This window comes from Moschus berezovskii, chromosome 8 (genome assembly GCF_049115385.1).
Source record: "Moschus berezovskii isolate FMDL1 chromosome 8, NW_MosBer_1.0, whole genome shotgun sequence".
NCBI classification, from domain to species: Eukaryota; Metazoa; Chordata; class Mammalia; order Artiodactyla; family Moschidae; genus Moschus; species Moschus berezovskii.
In genome coordinates this window covers 73,477,596-73,493,849 of record NC_142467.1, presented here as the reverse complement: position 1 = coordinate 73,493,849, position 16,254 = coordinate 73,477,596, and the positions used below count along the sequence as shown (strand labels likewise).

Genomic DNA, 16,254 nt, shown 5'->3' with positions numbered 1-16,254 from the left:
GTGGCCTTGCACAGGAAGTGTCTGGCACAGAGGAGCTGCCACCAGGGCTTTTTTTTCTATCTACCCCTAGCAAGACGCTGAAATCCTGGCCCATTTGCTAGTAGTCCCGTGACTGCAGCCTGCATTTATTCACGGCTGATCTGTCCATCCCACTCACTTGTGAACTTCCCAGAGGGCATCTGTCTGGCTCACCCGGGTCCTGAGCCCAGCACACAGTTGGGTCAGCGGGTGCCTGTGGCCTAGATGGCAGTCCTATGGCATTTGCTGCCTGCTTGGCAAAGAGCAGAGGCCTCCCTGCTGGGAGCCTGTGTGGGCAGGGGGCCTAAGACAGGATGTCTCCAAAGGGCCTTAGAAGCCCCAGGGAACTGTACACACTGATAGGAAGAGGGAGGCTGGGGCAGGGCTGGAGGTTGTAACAGCCAACCAGAAAGACCAGAAACCCCAACCAACCATTTCCCTTTGGTCTATCAGGGTGGTCCTTCTCTGAGTCACAATAGAGGAAATTTACCCTAAGCCTTCACAGGAAGCCCCAGGCAATCAGCTCCTTCCACAGCTCAGTACCAGCAGGTTTTGGCAGTGGTGGTGGGAGATACCAAGGTCCCACCTCAGAGGGGCGCTGGAGGTCAGAGGGGCGCTGGAGGTCAGAGGGGCGCTGGAGGTCAGAGGGGCGCTGGAGGTCAGAGGGGCGCTGGAGGTCAGAGGGTGAGGCCTGCCCAGGGAGCACGGGGCAGACAAGGTCAAACACAGAGGCTGAGACCAGAAAGGCTTGTGCTTTAATGGCAGCTAGGGTAAAGGGAAGCAAAAATAGTAATTCTGGGGGGCATGGGAGCAGGCAGCCAGGTCCAGCCTGGCCCAACCCAGGCCAGCTGAGCCGAGGTTGCGGTCTTCTTGTCCACGGGGCGGGTGTGTGTGTGTGTGTGTGTGCTGGGGGTGGGGTGGGGTGGTGGTGGCTGGAGCTCCAGGGACAGAGGCCCCTCGCAGAGAAGGAGGGGTGGCAACCAGCTCAGAAGTCCATGGAGCTGTGGGCCAGGTAGTCCTTGCGGCCGATGTTGCTAACCTGCTTCGTCTGCATGGCTTCGAGCTTGGGGCAGTCCGTGATCCGATGGCCCAGGCCCCCACAGAAGGCACAGCCACGCTCTCCTGCGGGAGTGGGGTACCAGGGGAGGGATGGTCAGCACGACGATGGGGCCAGCCTCTGTACCCCAGACCTTGGGCCCTCATCAGACCCCCAGTCCACCAAGGGGCAGTATGCACTGTTCCGTGGTGTTCTCGACTGCCCCCACAGGACTAGGGTCCTTCCACCCTGCATCACCTCCAATCTCCAGCATGGATTCGTCCCCACAGTGCAGGACTTGCAGGACGGGTGGAACCTTCTGCTTGGCCTCCAGCAGCAAGGCTTTGAGATCCATCAGCACTGACTCATCTGGGGGGATAGTGGGGAGCCTTCAGGTCCAACCCTGGGCCCTGCAGCCAGAACCTGAGTGGTCACAGGTGGAGGACCCAGGAGATGGCCTCGGCCTCGGTGGCAGACTCACCACAGGCCTTGTTGATGAAGGTGGTGGCGATGCCCGTGTTTCCTGAGCGCCCAGTACGGCCAATACGGTGCACTGCAGAGAGAGGGAACAGAGCATGTGGCCCCCTCTCCAGGGGCTGGGGCCGAGCCCTCAACCCCAGCCTCCCAAATACCCCACCATAGTTCTCGATCTCCTCAGGCATGTCATAATTGATGACGTGCTGGATGGCAGGGAAGTCCAAGCCCTTGGAGGCTACATCCGTGGCCACAAGGACATCCTTCTTGCCCTCCCGGAATGCCTCGATAGCCTTGGTCCGTTCCTCCTGGTCTGGAAAGGGTCAGGCAGGAACTGTTAGAGCGACAGCAGTGGTCTGGGGAGGAGCAGCAGGCTGTCCAGGAAGGGGAAGGGATAGATGAAGGGCTGCTACAGCAGTGGGGTCCCTGCGTAGGACATCCCACCCTGACCTTTGCCCCCATGGATGGCAACAGCCTCCACTCCCTTGAGCAGCAAGTACTCATGGATGGCGTCCACATCTGCTTTCTTCTCTGCAAAGATGAGCACCTGTCCGGAAAAAGCCAACTCTGGTCACAGGGGTTGATTCCTGGGTGCTCCCTGTGACATTCCCCCTGAATGCTGCCCCCCAGCCAGCCTGGCTGGCAGCACTCACGGGCGGTGGTGTCTTCTGCAGGCACTCAAGCAGGTACACCATCTTGGCTTCCTCCTTCACGTATTCCACTTCCTGCCACCACAGGGATCAGGTCAGGTGGTCCTGAGAACAGGCTCACCAGCCCTGGCCGTGCCACAGAGAATGGGTCCCCCGTCCTGGCTGAGAGGTGACCAGAAGCCTCTTGCCAAGGGCGGGGCAGTATAAGAAGGCTTCCTGCTAAGGGCCGAGGCTGTGAATGAAACCCCTGGTGCCCACCCTGCTCTGATCAGTTCCTGGGAGCCTTGGAAGACCCCGCCCTCCCAGGTGAGACTGCCCAGGAGGTACCTGGATGACATCCAGGCTGGCGGCCCCGGCACGCCCCACGTTGATCGTGACAGGCTTTACCAGGGCGCTCTTGGCAAAGTTCTGAATTTTCTTAGGCATGGTGGCGCTGAAGAGGAGGGTCTGTCGCTGGCCCTGAGGAAGAAGTGGGCATGTAGGGGCTGGGGAGGCTGAGCGGCTGGGACAGCAGGTGGGCCTCAGGGCCGTTCAAGAGTTGAATGCGGTGTGTGTGGTGGGGGAACAGTGGCGGGAGTCCCGGCCAGGTGGGGAAGGGCACCTTGAAGTAGGAGAAGATAGTGCGGATGTCGCCCTCAAAGCCCATGTCGATCATGCGGTCAGCCTCGTCCAGGGCCAGGTAGCGACAGATGTCCAGGCTGACCATCTTCTTCTGCAGCAGATCCATGAGGCGCCCGGGGGTGGCCACCATCATGTGCACACCACTGGGGACCAAGGACAGACACTGAGGGCCGAGCTGCTTGTTCAACCCTGCCGGGAGGCCGGCAGCCCACCCTGCTCTGCCTTCCAGCCTCCTTCCTGTTTCTCCTCGCTTGTCCCTCCCTGTCACTGCCACCACCTTGCTCTCCAAACAGAACAAGGCTCTCCTGGAGAGCACTGTAGCCTTCTTTGTTAGACCCCAGCCATGTGGTCACCTCTGCCTCACACACCCATCCCCCTGATCACTCCTCTGCCCCTAGGAGGGCTGACCTGAATCTTCAGATAGTTTCAGCTTGTGCTTCCACAGGTCCCTTTGTAGGCCTCAATGGGATCATCTTCCTGGTACACTGAACTCATCTTTTCCACATTTGCATCTTCCCTAACTAGCAATGCCTATGCAACAGGGACTGCGTTTGGCCTGTCTGTAACTCTGGACATGTAGTGATGTGATGTCCGTCAGGAACTGCACTGTGTGGAAAAGGCACAGGCCCAGCCACACCCCAGAGCCTCAGCCTCCTTAATAGATCACACTGGACAACCCTGATCATCCTGGACACCCCAGGCCCTCCACCTCTCTGCCTTCCACCTGGAATGCCCTGACTCCTTGACCTCCCAGATACCCCTGTTCCATCTGCTGTGGGCCCAGAATACTTGAGCACCTTCCTCTGGCCCAACCCACCTCCCCATTAGACTGGGGGCTCCTTGAGGGCTGAGCCCATGGGCGGCCTCTGCAAGGCTCTGCTGAGTAGCTAAAGCAAAGGGTCTTTTGGCTTGTCAAGGGGTTCTAAGGAAGCCCTTGGGGCAGGGTTACTTAGACTCACTGTCGGATGGTCTCCATCTGCTCTTTGACGGACATGCCCCCGATGCAGAGGGCACAGCGCAGGAGTGGTGAGCTGTCTTCCTGCAGCAGGCGGCAGTAGTATTCCAGGATGCCGTGGGTCTGTCGGGCCAGCTCCCGCTGCAGGTATAGGGGCAGTGGCTGGCACCAGAAGGTGGCTCCCTCCCTCGTGCACCCTGCCCTCCAGGCCAGCCTCTCTTACCGAAGGGCAGATAATGAGTCCATAGGGCCCTTCACGCTTAGAGAAAGGTAACCTTTTCTCCTGTTCCAGGCAGAACATGATGACAGGCAAAGTGAACACCAGTGTCTTGCCTGAACCGGTAAAGGCTATGCCTATCATGTCACGGCCTGAGAGACTGGTGAGAGAAGAGAGGCCGGAGGGTCAGGCTTGGTGGAAAACAAAGACTGCTTCTCATCCAGTGCCTGCTCCTCCCCAGGACCATCAGGTTTACACTCACATGGTGGGAATTCCCTGGATCTGAATGGGTGTTGGGTGGTGGATGCCCTTCTTCTTCAGGCCTCTCAGGATGGCTACAGAAAACAACCTGGCTTCATTTTTGTGTTTCACAGGATAACAGACACAGGTCCCTAACACCTGTAAAATTCGCACTATGCCCCTCACGTTACAAATGATGAAACTAAGACAGACAGAAAGACAGACACGCAAACTTGTCCAAGGCTTCTAGGCTAAGCGGAGGCAGGATTCACACCCAGTTCTGTTTAAGGCCGTCATCACTTGCCCGCCAAAGCTCCCTAAAGGCAGAGGTTACAAAATATGAACAGCTCAATGACTTAAAAAGAAGCATAAAGACGAATTTCTCCTTCTCCACTGACTAGACCTGATGCAGCAGCTTCTGGATTTCTGTGGGGGCCTAGGATGCAACCTCACAGATGTTTCACTATCAAAATGTGGTGCATGTTTCATGATCACAACGTAGTACTGCAGACTTCCCTGGGGGTACAGTGGATAAAAATCTGCCTGCCGATGCAGGGGGCGTGGGTTCGACCCCTGGTGTGGGAAGATTCCAATGCTGTGGGACTAAAGCCTGGGTGCCACAACTACTGAGCCTGCGTGCCACAACCAATGAAGCCCGCACACCGGAACTTCTGACCCCGTGTGCTGCAACTACTGAAGCCTGAGTGCCTGGAGCCCATGCTCCACAACAAGAGAAGCTCCGCAATGAGAAGCCTGTGCACCACAACAGAGTAGCGCCTGCCGGCTCCAACTAGAGAAAGCCTGTGCGCAGGAACAAAAGACCCAGCACAGCCTGTTCGCATATAATATGCTGGTGCTTCCGACTCCCAGGTACCTGCAGGAAATTTCATTTCCTTGAAGCTCTTAATGGGCGGTGGGATGCCATCGCCTTCCACCAAGATGTGGTACTTCTTCCGGACACGTTCATGCCGCTCTTCAGACATACTCAGGACGTAACGGGGTGGTGTCCAACTGTGGGTGGGTGACAAGGGTCAAGGCAGCCCCTGGGCACACCTGGCTTTGCGGTGTCCCTTCCAGTCTCAGCCGCCTACCAACCCAAGTAAGAGGAACCAACTGCAGACAGGAAAGACGTACCTAGTTTTGATTGGATCGTCATATGTGATTCCCTTAGCCATTTCCTTCACTGACATCAAAGCTGAGGAAACAGATGTGGCTCAAGGCTGGCTCCTGCTTCCCAGAGGCCAGGCCTTGAAATGGAACATGCCTGGGGTTGAGGGAGGAGGCTCAGTTCACCTCCTCTGCCCTGGCTACAGCCATACCTCGACCTTCGGCCACACTCTCCAGGATCTTCTCCTCTTCCTTCAGCTGCTTCTCTTTGGCAGACTCCTTGCGGGCTGAAAAAAGCAGCAGAAGGTGTCAGAGAGACAACAAAGCAGTGCGCCACACTGAGCCTTCGGTCTGCTGCCCAGCCCACCTTCAGCCTTCTCTTTGAGATGCTGGTGCTGATCCAAGAGGCTGACGTTGGACTGAGGACCCAACGGGATGTCGTCCTCATCTCCTCGGGGCTCGCTGCCGCTGTCCTGCTGCTCCTCTTCCGCAGCTCCCTTGCGTCTTCGCTGCAGCAGCTTCTGGAGCTGAGGTTCCACCAGTGCCCCTCAGAGCCAAGCCCAACGCAAAGCGGGGCATCGGGCCCGGGGGCCTGAGTCAGGATCCTGGCTTTTGGGACAGGTTCCTGTGCTCGGAGGCGCAGAGCTGCCCCACTTCTCAGATGAGATTGTCAGTTCCTCGTCTGCCTGGGCACGCTCCCGCGTACTGACACCTCACTCTGCGGACCCAGGACCACCCCCCATCGCATCGCTAAACCCCCATCTGCCCTCACTCTTCTCGCGACCCACGGCCCTCACCAGCAGTTGCCGCCGCTGTCGCAACGGCACGTATGGCACGTAGTCCTCGTCGTCCTCATCCTCTGCCTCGGAGCGGCTTCCTGTGGCAGTCGCCTCGTCGCTGCGAGCCCGCTGCAGACACACACGAGTCAGACCTAGACCCCCGGCCTTTACCTTCGCTCTCCACCCGCGCGGACCCCAACCTCTCTCCAACCTTCCGCTCAGGTTCCGATTCCGCCATCCTTTGCTGCACGCATGCGCACCACACTAAAACCCCGCCCCACCTATGGTGAGGCCCAATCAGATATAAGGAAGCGGACGTCGGCACCTAGCAACGACCTCTGAGTGCCGGATCGCGCAGAAGGACAAATTTTCTCCTGAGCGTCGGTCGTGCGGTGCGGTGTCCCCGCCCACTGTAGGCGGCTACGCAGCTGTTGCCGGGGCTGAGGGCGAAAGTGTCAGGCAAGGCATTGTGTGACTCTGCAGAATTTCGAGCACGCGCTAAAAGCTCAAACCGAGCCGGGCAGAAGCGTGGAAACTGCCGTTCCCGAAGAGGGCGGCCTGCCGGCTGCCCAGCCTCGCCCAGGGCGTGACGTCACTCGGCACGCCCCGCTAGTGGACACTGCGCCCTCTCGTGGTTGGGAAGCTCAGAGACCAGGCTAGCTGGGATCCCGGCGCGGACTCTATCCAGCTCCTATTAACCCGCGTCGGCAAGGCAGGCAGGGCAGGATGGGGCTTGCAGAGTAAACTGACTGATGAGAAAACTGCTGGTGTTATCTGTGTGAAACGCCTATGTTCAGACTGGCGAGATAAACAAAATGATGACTGTGGTTTTAAACTGAGGGCCTGTATATGTACGCAAACGATTATTATTGTAAATGCCATAATAGAGCTGAGAGAGTAACTGGAAAACCAAAGAAGACTTCGAGGAGACCTGGATCTGAAGTTATAGGGAAGTGAGGAATCTCAGCTGGTGGGAGGGCAGGAGAAGGAGAGGCTTCCTGATAGAGGGTCTAGCAGAAGTCAAGTTCTGGCCATGCCCAAGTTTCTCAGTGAACAAAGAGATGTGGCCTGTGTAGGGTAGGGTAGTCCGAGTTAAGCCTGGAAAGGTAGACCCAGAGTGTGCAGGGCTGACTGTCAGGATAATTTCAACTTTTAAAGAGGATAGGTTCAGTTCAGTTCAGTCACTCAGTCCTGTCTGACTCTTTGCGACCCCATGAATCACAGCACGCCAGGCCTCCCTGTCCATAACCAACTCTCGGAGTTCACTCAAACTCATGTCCATCGAGTTGGTGATGCCATCCAGCCATCTCATCCTCTGTCGTCCCTTTCTCCTGCCCCCAATCACTCCCAGCATCAGGGTCTTTTCCAGTGGGTCAACTCTTCGCATGAGGTGGCCAAAGTATTGCAGTTTCAGCTTCAGCATCAGTCCTTCCAACAAACACCCAGGACTGATCTCCTTTAGAATGGACTGGTTGGATCTCCTTGCAGTCCAAGTGCTGTTCTTTTCTTCCTTTGTATGTTAAGAGTGTGTGCTGGACATTGTGCACAGTGTCAAAGTGTTAGTCGTTCAGTCATATCCACCTCTTTCGCAATATTGCTGGCTGTAGCCCTCCATGCTCCTCTGTCCATGGAATTCTCCAGTCATGAATACTGGAGTGGGTTGCCATTTTCTCTGGGGAACTTCCCGACCCAGGGATTGGACCCGGGTCTCCTGTATTACAGGCAGATTCTTCACCATATAAGCCACCAGGGAAGCCCAAAGAGATTAGGTGAAGAGAGATAACTTGTCTTAAGAACTCTCCTAAGACACACAAAGTACCACTTTTGGAATTAGCATAAAGGCAGGGAAATGGCAACCCACTCCAGTATTCTTGCCTGGAGAATTTCATGGACAGAGGAACCTGTCAGGCTACAGTCCATGGAATCGCAGAGTTGGACACCACTGAGTGACTTACACACACACAGAGCAAACTGTAAAAACGTGGCTTCTCAGCTGGAATGTGAAGGATTAGGTGGTATTCATAAGAAAGTGTTATTTCGAAGAGGGAAACAAGTGAGTGAAAGTCGGGAGCCCTGAGGGTGCCAGACCTAGCTGGAGACTGAGGTTATCAGGTACGGCTGGAGTGTGCCAGAGGCAGGAGTCAGGCTTGAACAACCCTGAACACCATTCACAGAGCTCTTTTTCTGTGGGAAAGGTCTTCTCTGATAGCTCAGTTGGTAAAGAATCTACCTGCAATGCAGGAGACCCCAGTTCAATTCCTGAGTTGGGAAGATCCGCTGGAGGATAGGCTACCCACTCCAGTATTCTTGGGCTTCCCTTGTGGCTTAGCTGGTAAAGAATCTGCCTACAATGTGGGAGACCTGGGTTCAATCTCTGGGTGGGTTCAATCCCCTGGAGGAGGGCATGGCAACCCACTCTGGTATACAGTCCATGGGGTCATAGAGTCAGACATGGCTGAGTGACTTTCACTCTCTGTGGGTAAAGCAGCTGCTTGATCAGATCTGCAACTCTGCAGATGAAGCAGAATTTTTCATAGCTGTGACAATTCAGTTGCAGAGCAGGATCCCAGTGTAAAAGTTGAAGGCAAGACGCACAGGTGATAAACATACAAAGAAAGGTTTCACAGAAAAGTGGCCGCACTTCCTTGAGGACTGGCCAACGGACCAAGAATTGTGAGCCTGTGGTCAATGCTGTTTCATCTCTTTGGAAGAAGTGGTACTGCTAGCCCAGTGTGTGTGTATGTTGCAAGGTGGGGAAGGATTCAACCTGGTGGGGAAGGAGGGAGTGGTTTTGGATCCTGGTCCCAACACTCCACAAAGACCTGTTGGTGAAGGTGTAGCTGCTGCCATTGTCACTCCCCACATGAGCACAAGCTAAGAGCTGTTCTAGTAGAGAAAATGACATTGGAGGTGAGGGTTTGGGACAAAAGTGTGTGTGAGGGATTTCTGGCAAAACTATTCAAGTCTGAATTCACAAACAAGATAAGATCCGTGATGGGGAGCAAAGGATGAGGTAGTTTGCTTTACACAAGAGTTCATTCTTAACACTCAAGTACTTTGGCTATACATCCATGCCCATTGTAAACTCAGATCCAACTTATAAAACTCCCATCTTTACTTTTACCCCCAACTTTCCCTGACGACTTCAATCATCCCCAGGCTGAGGGACACAGACAATCCACAAAGGCCTCAAGACTTTCTGATACCTTCTCACATTAGCTGCGCAGAGACCAAGTCCTACCCCTCCAACTCACCCATCACCTTGGAGGGAAGGAATCTGAGACATAGTGCGGGGAAGGAATTGCTCAGGGTTTCCATAATGGAGTCGTATTAACAGGATGACATGGCACAGATGCTACCGTCACACAGACCTATGCTTTAATCATGTGTGTATGTGCGCTGTCATGTCTGACTCTTTGAGACCCAGTGGACTGTAGCCCACCAGGCTCCTCTATCCATGGAGTTTTCCAGTTATAGAATACTGGATCATGTTGATGTTTGACAGAAAACAACAAAAGTCTGTAAAGCAATTATCCTTCTATTAAAAAAAAAGAATACTGGAGCAGGTTGCCATTTCCTGCTCCAGGGATCTTCCTGACCTAGGGATCAAACCTGAGTCTCTTGCATCTCCTGCACCAGCAGGGAGAGTCTTTACCACTGTACCACCTGGGATCCTAGTTGGCCAAACTGAGCTCAGTAGAGTCTCTTTGTGGTCTTGGGTTTAATTCCTCATCCGTAAAATGGGCTAATAGTTCCACTTAGCATTGCTGACAAAATTAAGTGGAATCGATGCCAACCTCTTGAGGTAGCACACGCTCAGGAAGGTTAATGACTAAGGCAGACTGCAATGCCTCTGAGTACATCCTTCACCCTCACACCCCACCCAGATGAGTAAACCGTCAATCAACACACCGACTCTGTGTCCAAATGTTGCTTTATCTTTCGGCAGGAAAGATTTTCACAGTATCAAAAGTAAAGAATTGAAAAACAAGTAAAACAAAAACAAAAAAACAAACACAGAAAGAGCAGTGTTGGGCCAGCAGTACCATCAGCCCCCAAGCCCACAGGCCAGCCCAGCCCCCAGGCTCTGAGTGTGGAGGCTGCGTAGCACCAGGAAGCGGCTCTGCGGAGGTCCTGAGGGGCCCCAGCACGAACAGCATCTATTCAGCTTTTGGTTGGTCCGGGATGGTGGAGCGGGGAGTGGGGTCTTGGGCAGGTAGGCGGGGATGTGATGGAGAAAACTGTAGACCTTCGGCTGGCAGTTGGGGTCTCAGGACACCCTTAAGAAGCTGGTTCTGGCAGGGGCTGAGGAAACAGAAGAGTATGGCCACATGGTGAGAAGCGGCCCCGCGGCAGCCTTCCTGTGCTGGCTCCGAGTCTCTGCAGGTCCCCATGGAGGCAGGGACAGTTGCCTGCTGTTTCTGTCCGGAACAGACTTTCCCCATCACCTCCAGCAGGGAATGAAGGTTAAGACAGAACCCCCACCCCATTGAACAGCATCCTAAATCTCAAGGAATGAGGACAACTCTTGAGGAACCCAGAGCCCCCTGCTGTAGGCCAGGGTGGAGGAAGAGCCCAGCCTCTCCTGTTGACTGTGGACAGGTCACCTATGCTCTCAGACTCCCGCCTCAGGCTCCAGGTGCCTGGCCCAGGCTGGATCCCCAGCCTGCACCAGCAGTGCTCTCTCACACACTCAGGGCTCACAATCAAGTCTACGAGAAGGGTGGAGAAGGTCAAAGGAGGGCATTTATTGGTGGGGAATACCCCCATCTTGAGAAAGAGATCAGTCAAGAGGGAGTGAGAGAAGATGGCTGAATGAGGTTTCCTACATGACAGGGGCACTGGGCTGGGGAAGGCAATGTGACTTGTTTTCTCTCAAAAGGGGCAACAGATGAAGGTGCCTCGAGTTCTGGTAGCTCCTGTGGAGGTGGTGAAGAAAGGCAGGATGGCACCCTGACCCTGGCAGAAGCTCCTGGGGAGCATGGACATACTATGACAAAGGATCAGGGAGCCCGAGCCCAGGCCCACAGAGCAGAGGAGCTGAGGCGAGTCTGAGGACTGTCCTGACTCTGGGTTAGTACAAACGTGACCAGCCTCCAGGGAACCCAGCCCTGAAGGCTGCCCCTGGGAAGCAGAGGCTAGTGTCAAGGGTCGGGGGGATCCTGACTCAAAAGGGGACTCAGGGACTCAGTCAAGGATCCAAGAAGTCTGCTGCCCTGGCACTGGGAGAAGGAGGGACAAAAGAGGACGTCCTCCTGAAGGGTGAGCTCAGCCCACCTGCCCCAGCTCCCTATTGCCTCAAAGGCAGCTGTATGCTTGCCAGCCTAAAGAGGCCCGGCCCTGGGCACGCATCTTAGGGTGAACTATGGCACTGTACAGCCGTTAAGCCCCAAGTCCAGGACCAAGGCCTGCCAGCCAATCAGTCTTCTCTTCTGCCCTGGGGGTTCCCAGCTCACTGCCTTCTCAGTTTTCTGTTTTCAGCCTGGAACAACATCTGATATGTCAATATTTCAGATAAAAAGACCTGTGCAGGTGGCTGGGAGGGGAGGCCAGAGCCCAGGTGGGGGTTAGGCTCTTCTTCCAGGAGGGAGCTTCAGTACTGGTTTCCTCATGGAACCCATCCTGTTTGAGGAAGAGGCCTCATCTAGCCTCTATGCCTAAATGAGGCCTTGCCTCTATGGCCTTGGTCTAGCGGGACTGCCCTCACTGTTCTCTTAGGGCTGGATCTGTTTTGCATAGCTTCAGCTGGGAAGCACCTTGGTAGCCTGCACGGAGGAGCCAGGCCAGGCCAATGAGATTCAACCCTGAGGCTGATGTCAGGGGTGGGGGCAGCCCTCTAAGGCCCATGGCCCCCTGGGCACTTTGGGAGGCAGCTAGTGAGGGAAGTTAGAGGCCTGGCAATGACACCCCGGGGGATGGCACTGCTGGAAGGGCCCTTCAGGAACAGGGACAGGAGGGCTCTCAGGAGAGGAGACGGGGCCGGCAAAGTACCTAGTTCAACCCCCTGTGCCCCAAAGCATGAAATGGTCTGGCAGTGGCACAAAAGGTGGCAGAGCATGGGAAGAAGGGGTGCACACAACACTTGAGGGGGTCTCGATACCTCACTGAGCTGTGCTGGGAGTGGTTTTCTTGAGGCTGAAGTTGGTCCAATTCACAGCAACTTTCTGACGTGTCTGCTTTGCAGAATCCAGACAGAACCTGTCGGGTTTGGGAGATGCCCAGGCAGGGGGTGGGATGGGGCCACAATCAAGAGGTTCTCTCTTCTCCCCACTGGACCTGCTTCCAGATCTGTGAGCCCTGGCCACTAAGGAAACCAGGTCAGCTCTGTACAAGCCCTCGGACTCCCAGGTGTTTGGGTCCAACAGTATGGGGCTGCCCGATGAGGTGCCCACACGCCTAAGGGGCAGTATGTGAAGAGAGTGACGTGCCTTAGCATACAGCCGGCCTCCTCACCCTGGATTTTACTCTAGCTAAACTGGGATGCCTTCTGTTCCTCCCAGGATGATGTATTTCTCCTGCCCTCAAACTCTTTTCATTTTACCTGGCCCACCCATTCCTGTTCCTCAGGTTTCAGTCTGGTTACCGCCTCTTTGGGGAGGGCTGCCCTGGCCACCCCATCCTTCAGCTTGGCCATTCCTAGGCCCTAGCCCCATGCCTTTACTCCCCTAATAGCTCTTATCACTGGATGATATGTATATGGCTCTCTCCCCCAACCTAGACAAGACTCTGCCCCCAAAACTCAACCCAGGCAAGAGCAGAGAAATGCAGGTGAATGAAACTGCAGAAAGCCCTCGTTCTTGGGGCCTGACATCCCTCCTGCTCCCAGTCCCTTGCACCTTCCCAGATGATCCATCCTGGCTACCTGTGTCCCTACCTGGGGCGGGGTGGAGGGGCTAGAGTCCACCACGAATGGGAGAGCAGGCAGCCTCACACCTACCTCTTGAAGTATTCCACCTCCCGGTCAGTCTCATCCATCTCCACCCCATCCATGTCCTTGGGCAGGAACACATCGTCTAGGAAGACATAGCCAGGAAGGCTCAGTGCTCACAGCAGCCTCTGGGTCACGATCCTGGGGCAATGCTGCTCACATGTAAGGGCTGCCCTCCACCCCATGGCCTGGCTGGGTGGGGGTCGATCAGTCAGTCAGTTCCTGGTGCACTCACCCAAGGAGGAGGCTGACTTCTCCTGTTTGTTGCGGCTCCGGCGGCTGCGGCCCTTGCCCTGTTGCAAGCTCTGTGGCCTTGCTGGGCCTGGGGGCTGTACAGACTCCTGCTCCAGAGGCTGTGCCTTGGCTTCACCTGGCCAGCTCCGCCAGGAGCTGCCCTTCTCCTTGTCAGCTTTGGGGCTGTCAGCCCAGCCTGGTCCTGGTCGGGTCCCCTGGCTCCCTTCTCCAGCTTCAGCACAGCTGTCCACTCTGGGAGGCTCTGGGGCCTTGTTTGACTGCTTGGGGCTAGGGGTCTGGCCCTTGGCACTGGGAGTCTCAAGGCAAGCTGGGGACTGGGAAGCTGGGCTCACCTCACTCTTCTTGGCCTGACTACCCTGTCTCTTGCCCTTCCGTGGCTTCCCACCTGAAGCCGCAGGCTCAGGCAGCTCCTGCTTGCAACCAGGGGCCTCCTTTATGCTTGGCTCCTCAGAGTTAGGGTTACCTGGCTTGGGTGTCTTGACCCAGATCATCCGGGAAAGGTTGGGCACGGTGTTGAGTCTCCTCACTAGCCCATTCTCAGGGATGATACCAGGAGGGGGGCTCTTGACCTCTGTCCATGGTGGGTGGGGACTTCTCATTTCTGCCCATGGTGGGGCTGGCTCTCCTGGAGCTTGCAACATATGGTTCTGAGGGGAGCCCAAAGTCAAAGGGGACAGGTCAAGGTTAATGTCAGGCCTTTGCTCTGAGGAGCCACTGGGGTTTGAGGGGGCTAGATTCTGAAGTTTTGGCTCAGTGGCCCCTTCCTTAGAGAAGCCATTGCTGTCCGCGCTGAGCTCACACACACTGAAGCTGGCACAGATGGAGTCCTTGACAGTGTTCTTGATCTCCTGTAGGCGGCTGTTCAGAAAGCTGTTGACCCGATCCAGCTCCCGATCGGGCCACCCCAAAAGACTCTCCCTGGCAGGCCTCAGCTCCCGGCTTCCAGAAACACTACGATTTGCTTGCTTCAGAGCTTCCGCTGCCAACTGGGCCTTCTCTTTTTCCTGCCAAGACAAGAGGCAGTTTCAGCAGGGGCTTGGCAGCTGCCAGGCACAATGTGACACCTGACACGTCTGCCTCCAGCCCAGCTTTGCCACTAACTGGCGAGAAGCAGGGCCTGGCAATCCTACAGTAACAAGGATGAAATGCAATCGGACAGGTACATGTCACGGGGATGGAGGCAGTTACACCAATAGAGGGTAGGATTTTTACAGCTTGTTCATCCAGGGCCCTAGAATCAGTCCTAGGGCCTAAAAAGGTTAGAGGATCTCAAAAGGGATAGAATCTCCCTCCCAGGCATAAGCTTAAGCAATTCACTCACTTGCTGAGTCTCAGTGGACTCATCTGAAAATGGGGACAGTAATTCTGAAGTGAAGACCAAAGTGGGGACACGTGTAAGGAAAATTGCTACTACGGAGGCATTCTCTCCAATTCTGCAGGTGGCAGGAGAAAAACAGCCATGACAACATGCAGGTCTTTCAAGGAAGATGTGGGGCTGTGAGATACCATGGTAGACCACACTGTTCTGGGTGGCTGGGAAATGTGTGTGCCCTCCTGAGGCTCCCTGTGGGTGCTACTGGAGAGGACCAAGTTCCCATAAGAAGGCTACTCACTGCTTAGTTGGCCTCAAGGAATCAAGGGCACACCTAAAACATGCCCAGTGGCAGACAAGGGGCCCCACAGCAAGATGTAAAAGCAGCCCCTTTGCCCAGGTGAGGACCAGGAGTCTGAGGGAGGTTGGACTCAGCCACTCAGCATCGACAGTCAGATCGGGAGAGTGAAAGCAAGTCTGTGGGCTCTGAGTCACCCCACCCCTAACCTCTGGCACTAGCTCTGCCCAACCTCAAGGCACCAGCAGGCTGAGGGGGCCTTTACAGGGAGACAGGAGACAGTTTTCAAAAGCCAATGGGAATGAGGTGGTAGTGGTGTGCTAGGGGCCAGATGACTTCACTGTCTCACCTATTTACAGCTGATTTGGGAATGGAGGGGGAGGAACAGGAAAAGTTATGTGAGAAGAGGGCTTGCCACCACAATGTCAACTTAAGGAGGGTGATCCTCTGCCCCAGGGGGCATACATTTATTCTTTCATCTTTTTAACAGGCTGGTTCTATTGCTGACTAGGACCACAACTGTGGGACCTTGGACAAATCACTTATTCTCCCTGAACCTTACGATCTCCATTTATAAATCTGGGAGAAAAACCACCAACCTGCATATCTCACAGGGTCATCATGAGGACGCCTCAGTGGGTGTGTCCTCTTCCCTGGGCAATAATCAGGTTGTGCCCTGGCACAGTGGTGCTCAGGTGAGAAAGAAACTCAAGTCTGGAGCAGCTGTAAGCCGTGGAGTTCAGGGCTACAGGTAGAGTTCTGAGGCCATGGCGATGGACAAAGAACTGGAAGGCCCTTCACTTTGCTCTTCCTCTGTGTCAGAACAACTGTTTTCATTTGTTAGGAATTGAGGGCCTGAGGACAATTCCAATTGCAGAAAGGACTTTTGCTGCTATACAAGTGTGAAACGACTGGTGTAGAGGGAACAATGTGGAATCATGTATAGTTTTGTAACGAGAGAAGGAAAAAGCATGGAACCACACATTTCTGCTATGTACCAAAAGCCTGGTACCTTCCATGTTGCCTCATTTAATCCCCACAACTGCCCTTGCTGTGTCATTATCCTCAGTTTATAGATGAGGAAACTTGACTTTGGAGAGTTAAGGAACTGATCCAAGATAACATTCTAGTTAAGTGGTGAGTCAGGAAAGCATACTCAAGGGTGATCTTCAGAAGTTCTTATGTTTTTCAGCATCATTTGACAATCATTTCTTGACCTGTGACTCTTATATGAGGCACTGGGCTGGGCTCTGGGAACTCTCTGTTCACTGATTTGAGTCTGCTGGGGGAGATGGATGTGCAAACAGGCTGTTTAATTCTGAGTGACAGTGTGAAAAGTGACAGGGGAAAAAGCACAGGGTGCT

General features: G+C 54.9%; 2 protein-coding genes across 6 annotated transcripts in view; both read right to left on the bottom strand.

Annotated features, from left to right (window-relative positions):
* Positions 1–751: 751 nt before the first annotated feature.
* On the bottom strand, positions 752–6,456 carry DDX41 (DEAD-box helicase 41). Its single transcript, XM_055430924.2, has 17 exons — positions 6,309–6,456; positions 6,116–6,226; positions 5,686–5,845; positions 5,531–5,605; positions 5,346–5,406; positions 5,086–5,222; positions 4,234–4,306; positions 3,978–4,131; positions 3,759–3,895; positions 2,780–2,942; positions 2,506–2,637; positions 2,182–2,253; positions 1,979–2,075; positions 1,692–1,841; positions 1,536–1,607; positions 1,313–1,423; positions 752–1,140 (listed from the first exon to the last, which is right to left on the bottom strand). The coding sequence occupies exons 1-17, from the start codon at positions 6,333–6,335 to the stop codon at positions 1,004–1,006; spliced, it is 1,869 nt and encodes a 622-aa protein (XP_055286899.1). The 5' UTR covers positions 6,336–6,456; the 3' UTR covers positions 752–1,003.
* A 3,556-nt stretch (positions 6,457–10,012) lies between these two features.
* Positions 10,013–16,254, bottom strand: part of FAM193B (family with sequence similarity 193 member B) — a 31,205-nt gene continuing 24,963 nt past the window's right edge. For all 5 annotated transcript variants that reach the window (XM_055429155.2, XM_055429157.2, XM_055429156.2 and 2 more), the window contains 4 exons: positions 13,261–14,284; positions 13,035–13,110; positions 12,198–12,295; positions 10,013–10,402 (listed from right to left, as the gene is read on the bottom strand). In XM_055429155.2, the coding sequence (XP_055285130.2) occupies positions 12,199–12,295; positions 13,035–13,110; positions 13,261–14,284 (1,197 nt within the window). In that variant the 3' untranslated portion in view covers positions 10,013–10,402; position 12,198. The remainder of the gene's footprint in view (positions 10,403–12,197; positions 12,296–13,034; positions 13,111–13,260; positions 14,285–16,254) is intronic.

Bases quoted from the DNA above. Each gene is read 5' to 3' on its own strand.
- DDX41 (XM_055430924.2), bottom strand. From the start codon at position 6,335: ATGGCGGAATCGGAACCTGAGCGGAAG. The intron at 5,223-5,345 runs GTACGTCTTTCC...ACCCACCCACAG, and splicing joins GACGATCCAATCAAAACTAG to TTGGACACCACCCCGTTACG. The intron at 1,842-1,978 runs GTCAGGGTGGGA...GACCCTTTCCAG, and splicing joins TGCCATCCATGGGGGCAAAG to ACCAGGAGGAACGGACCAAG.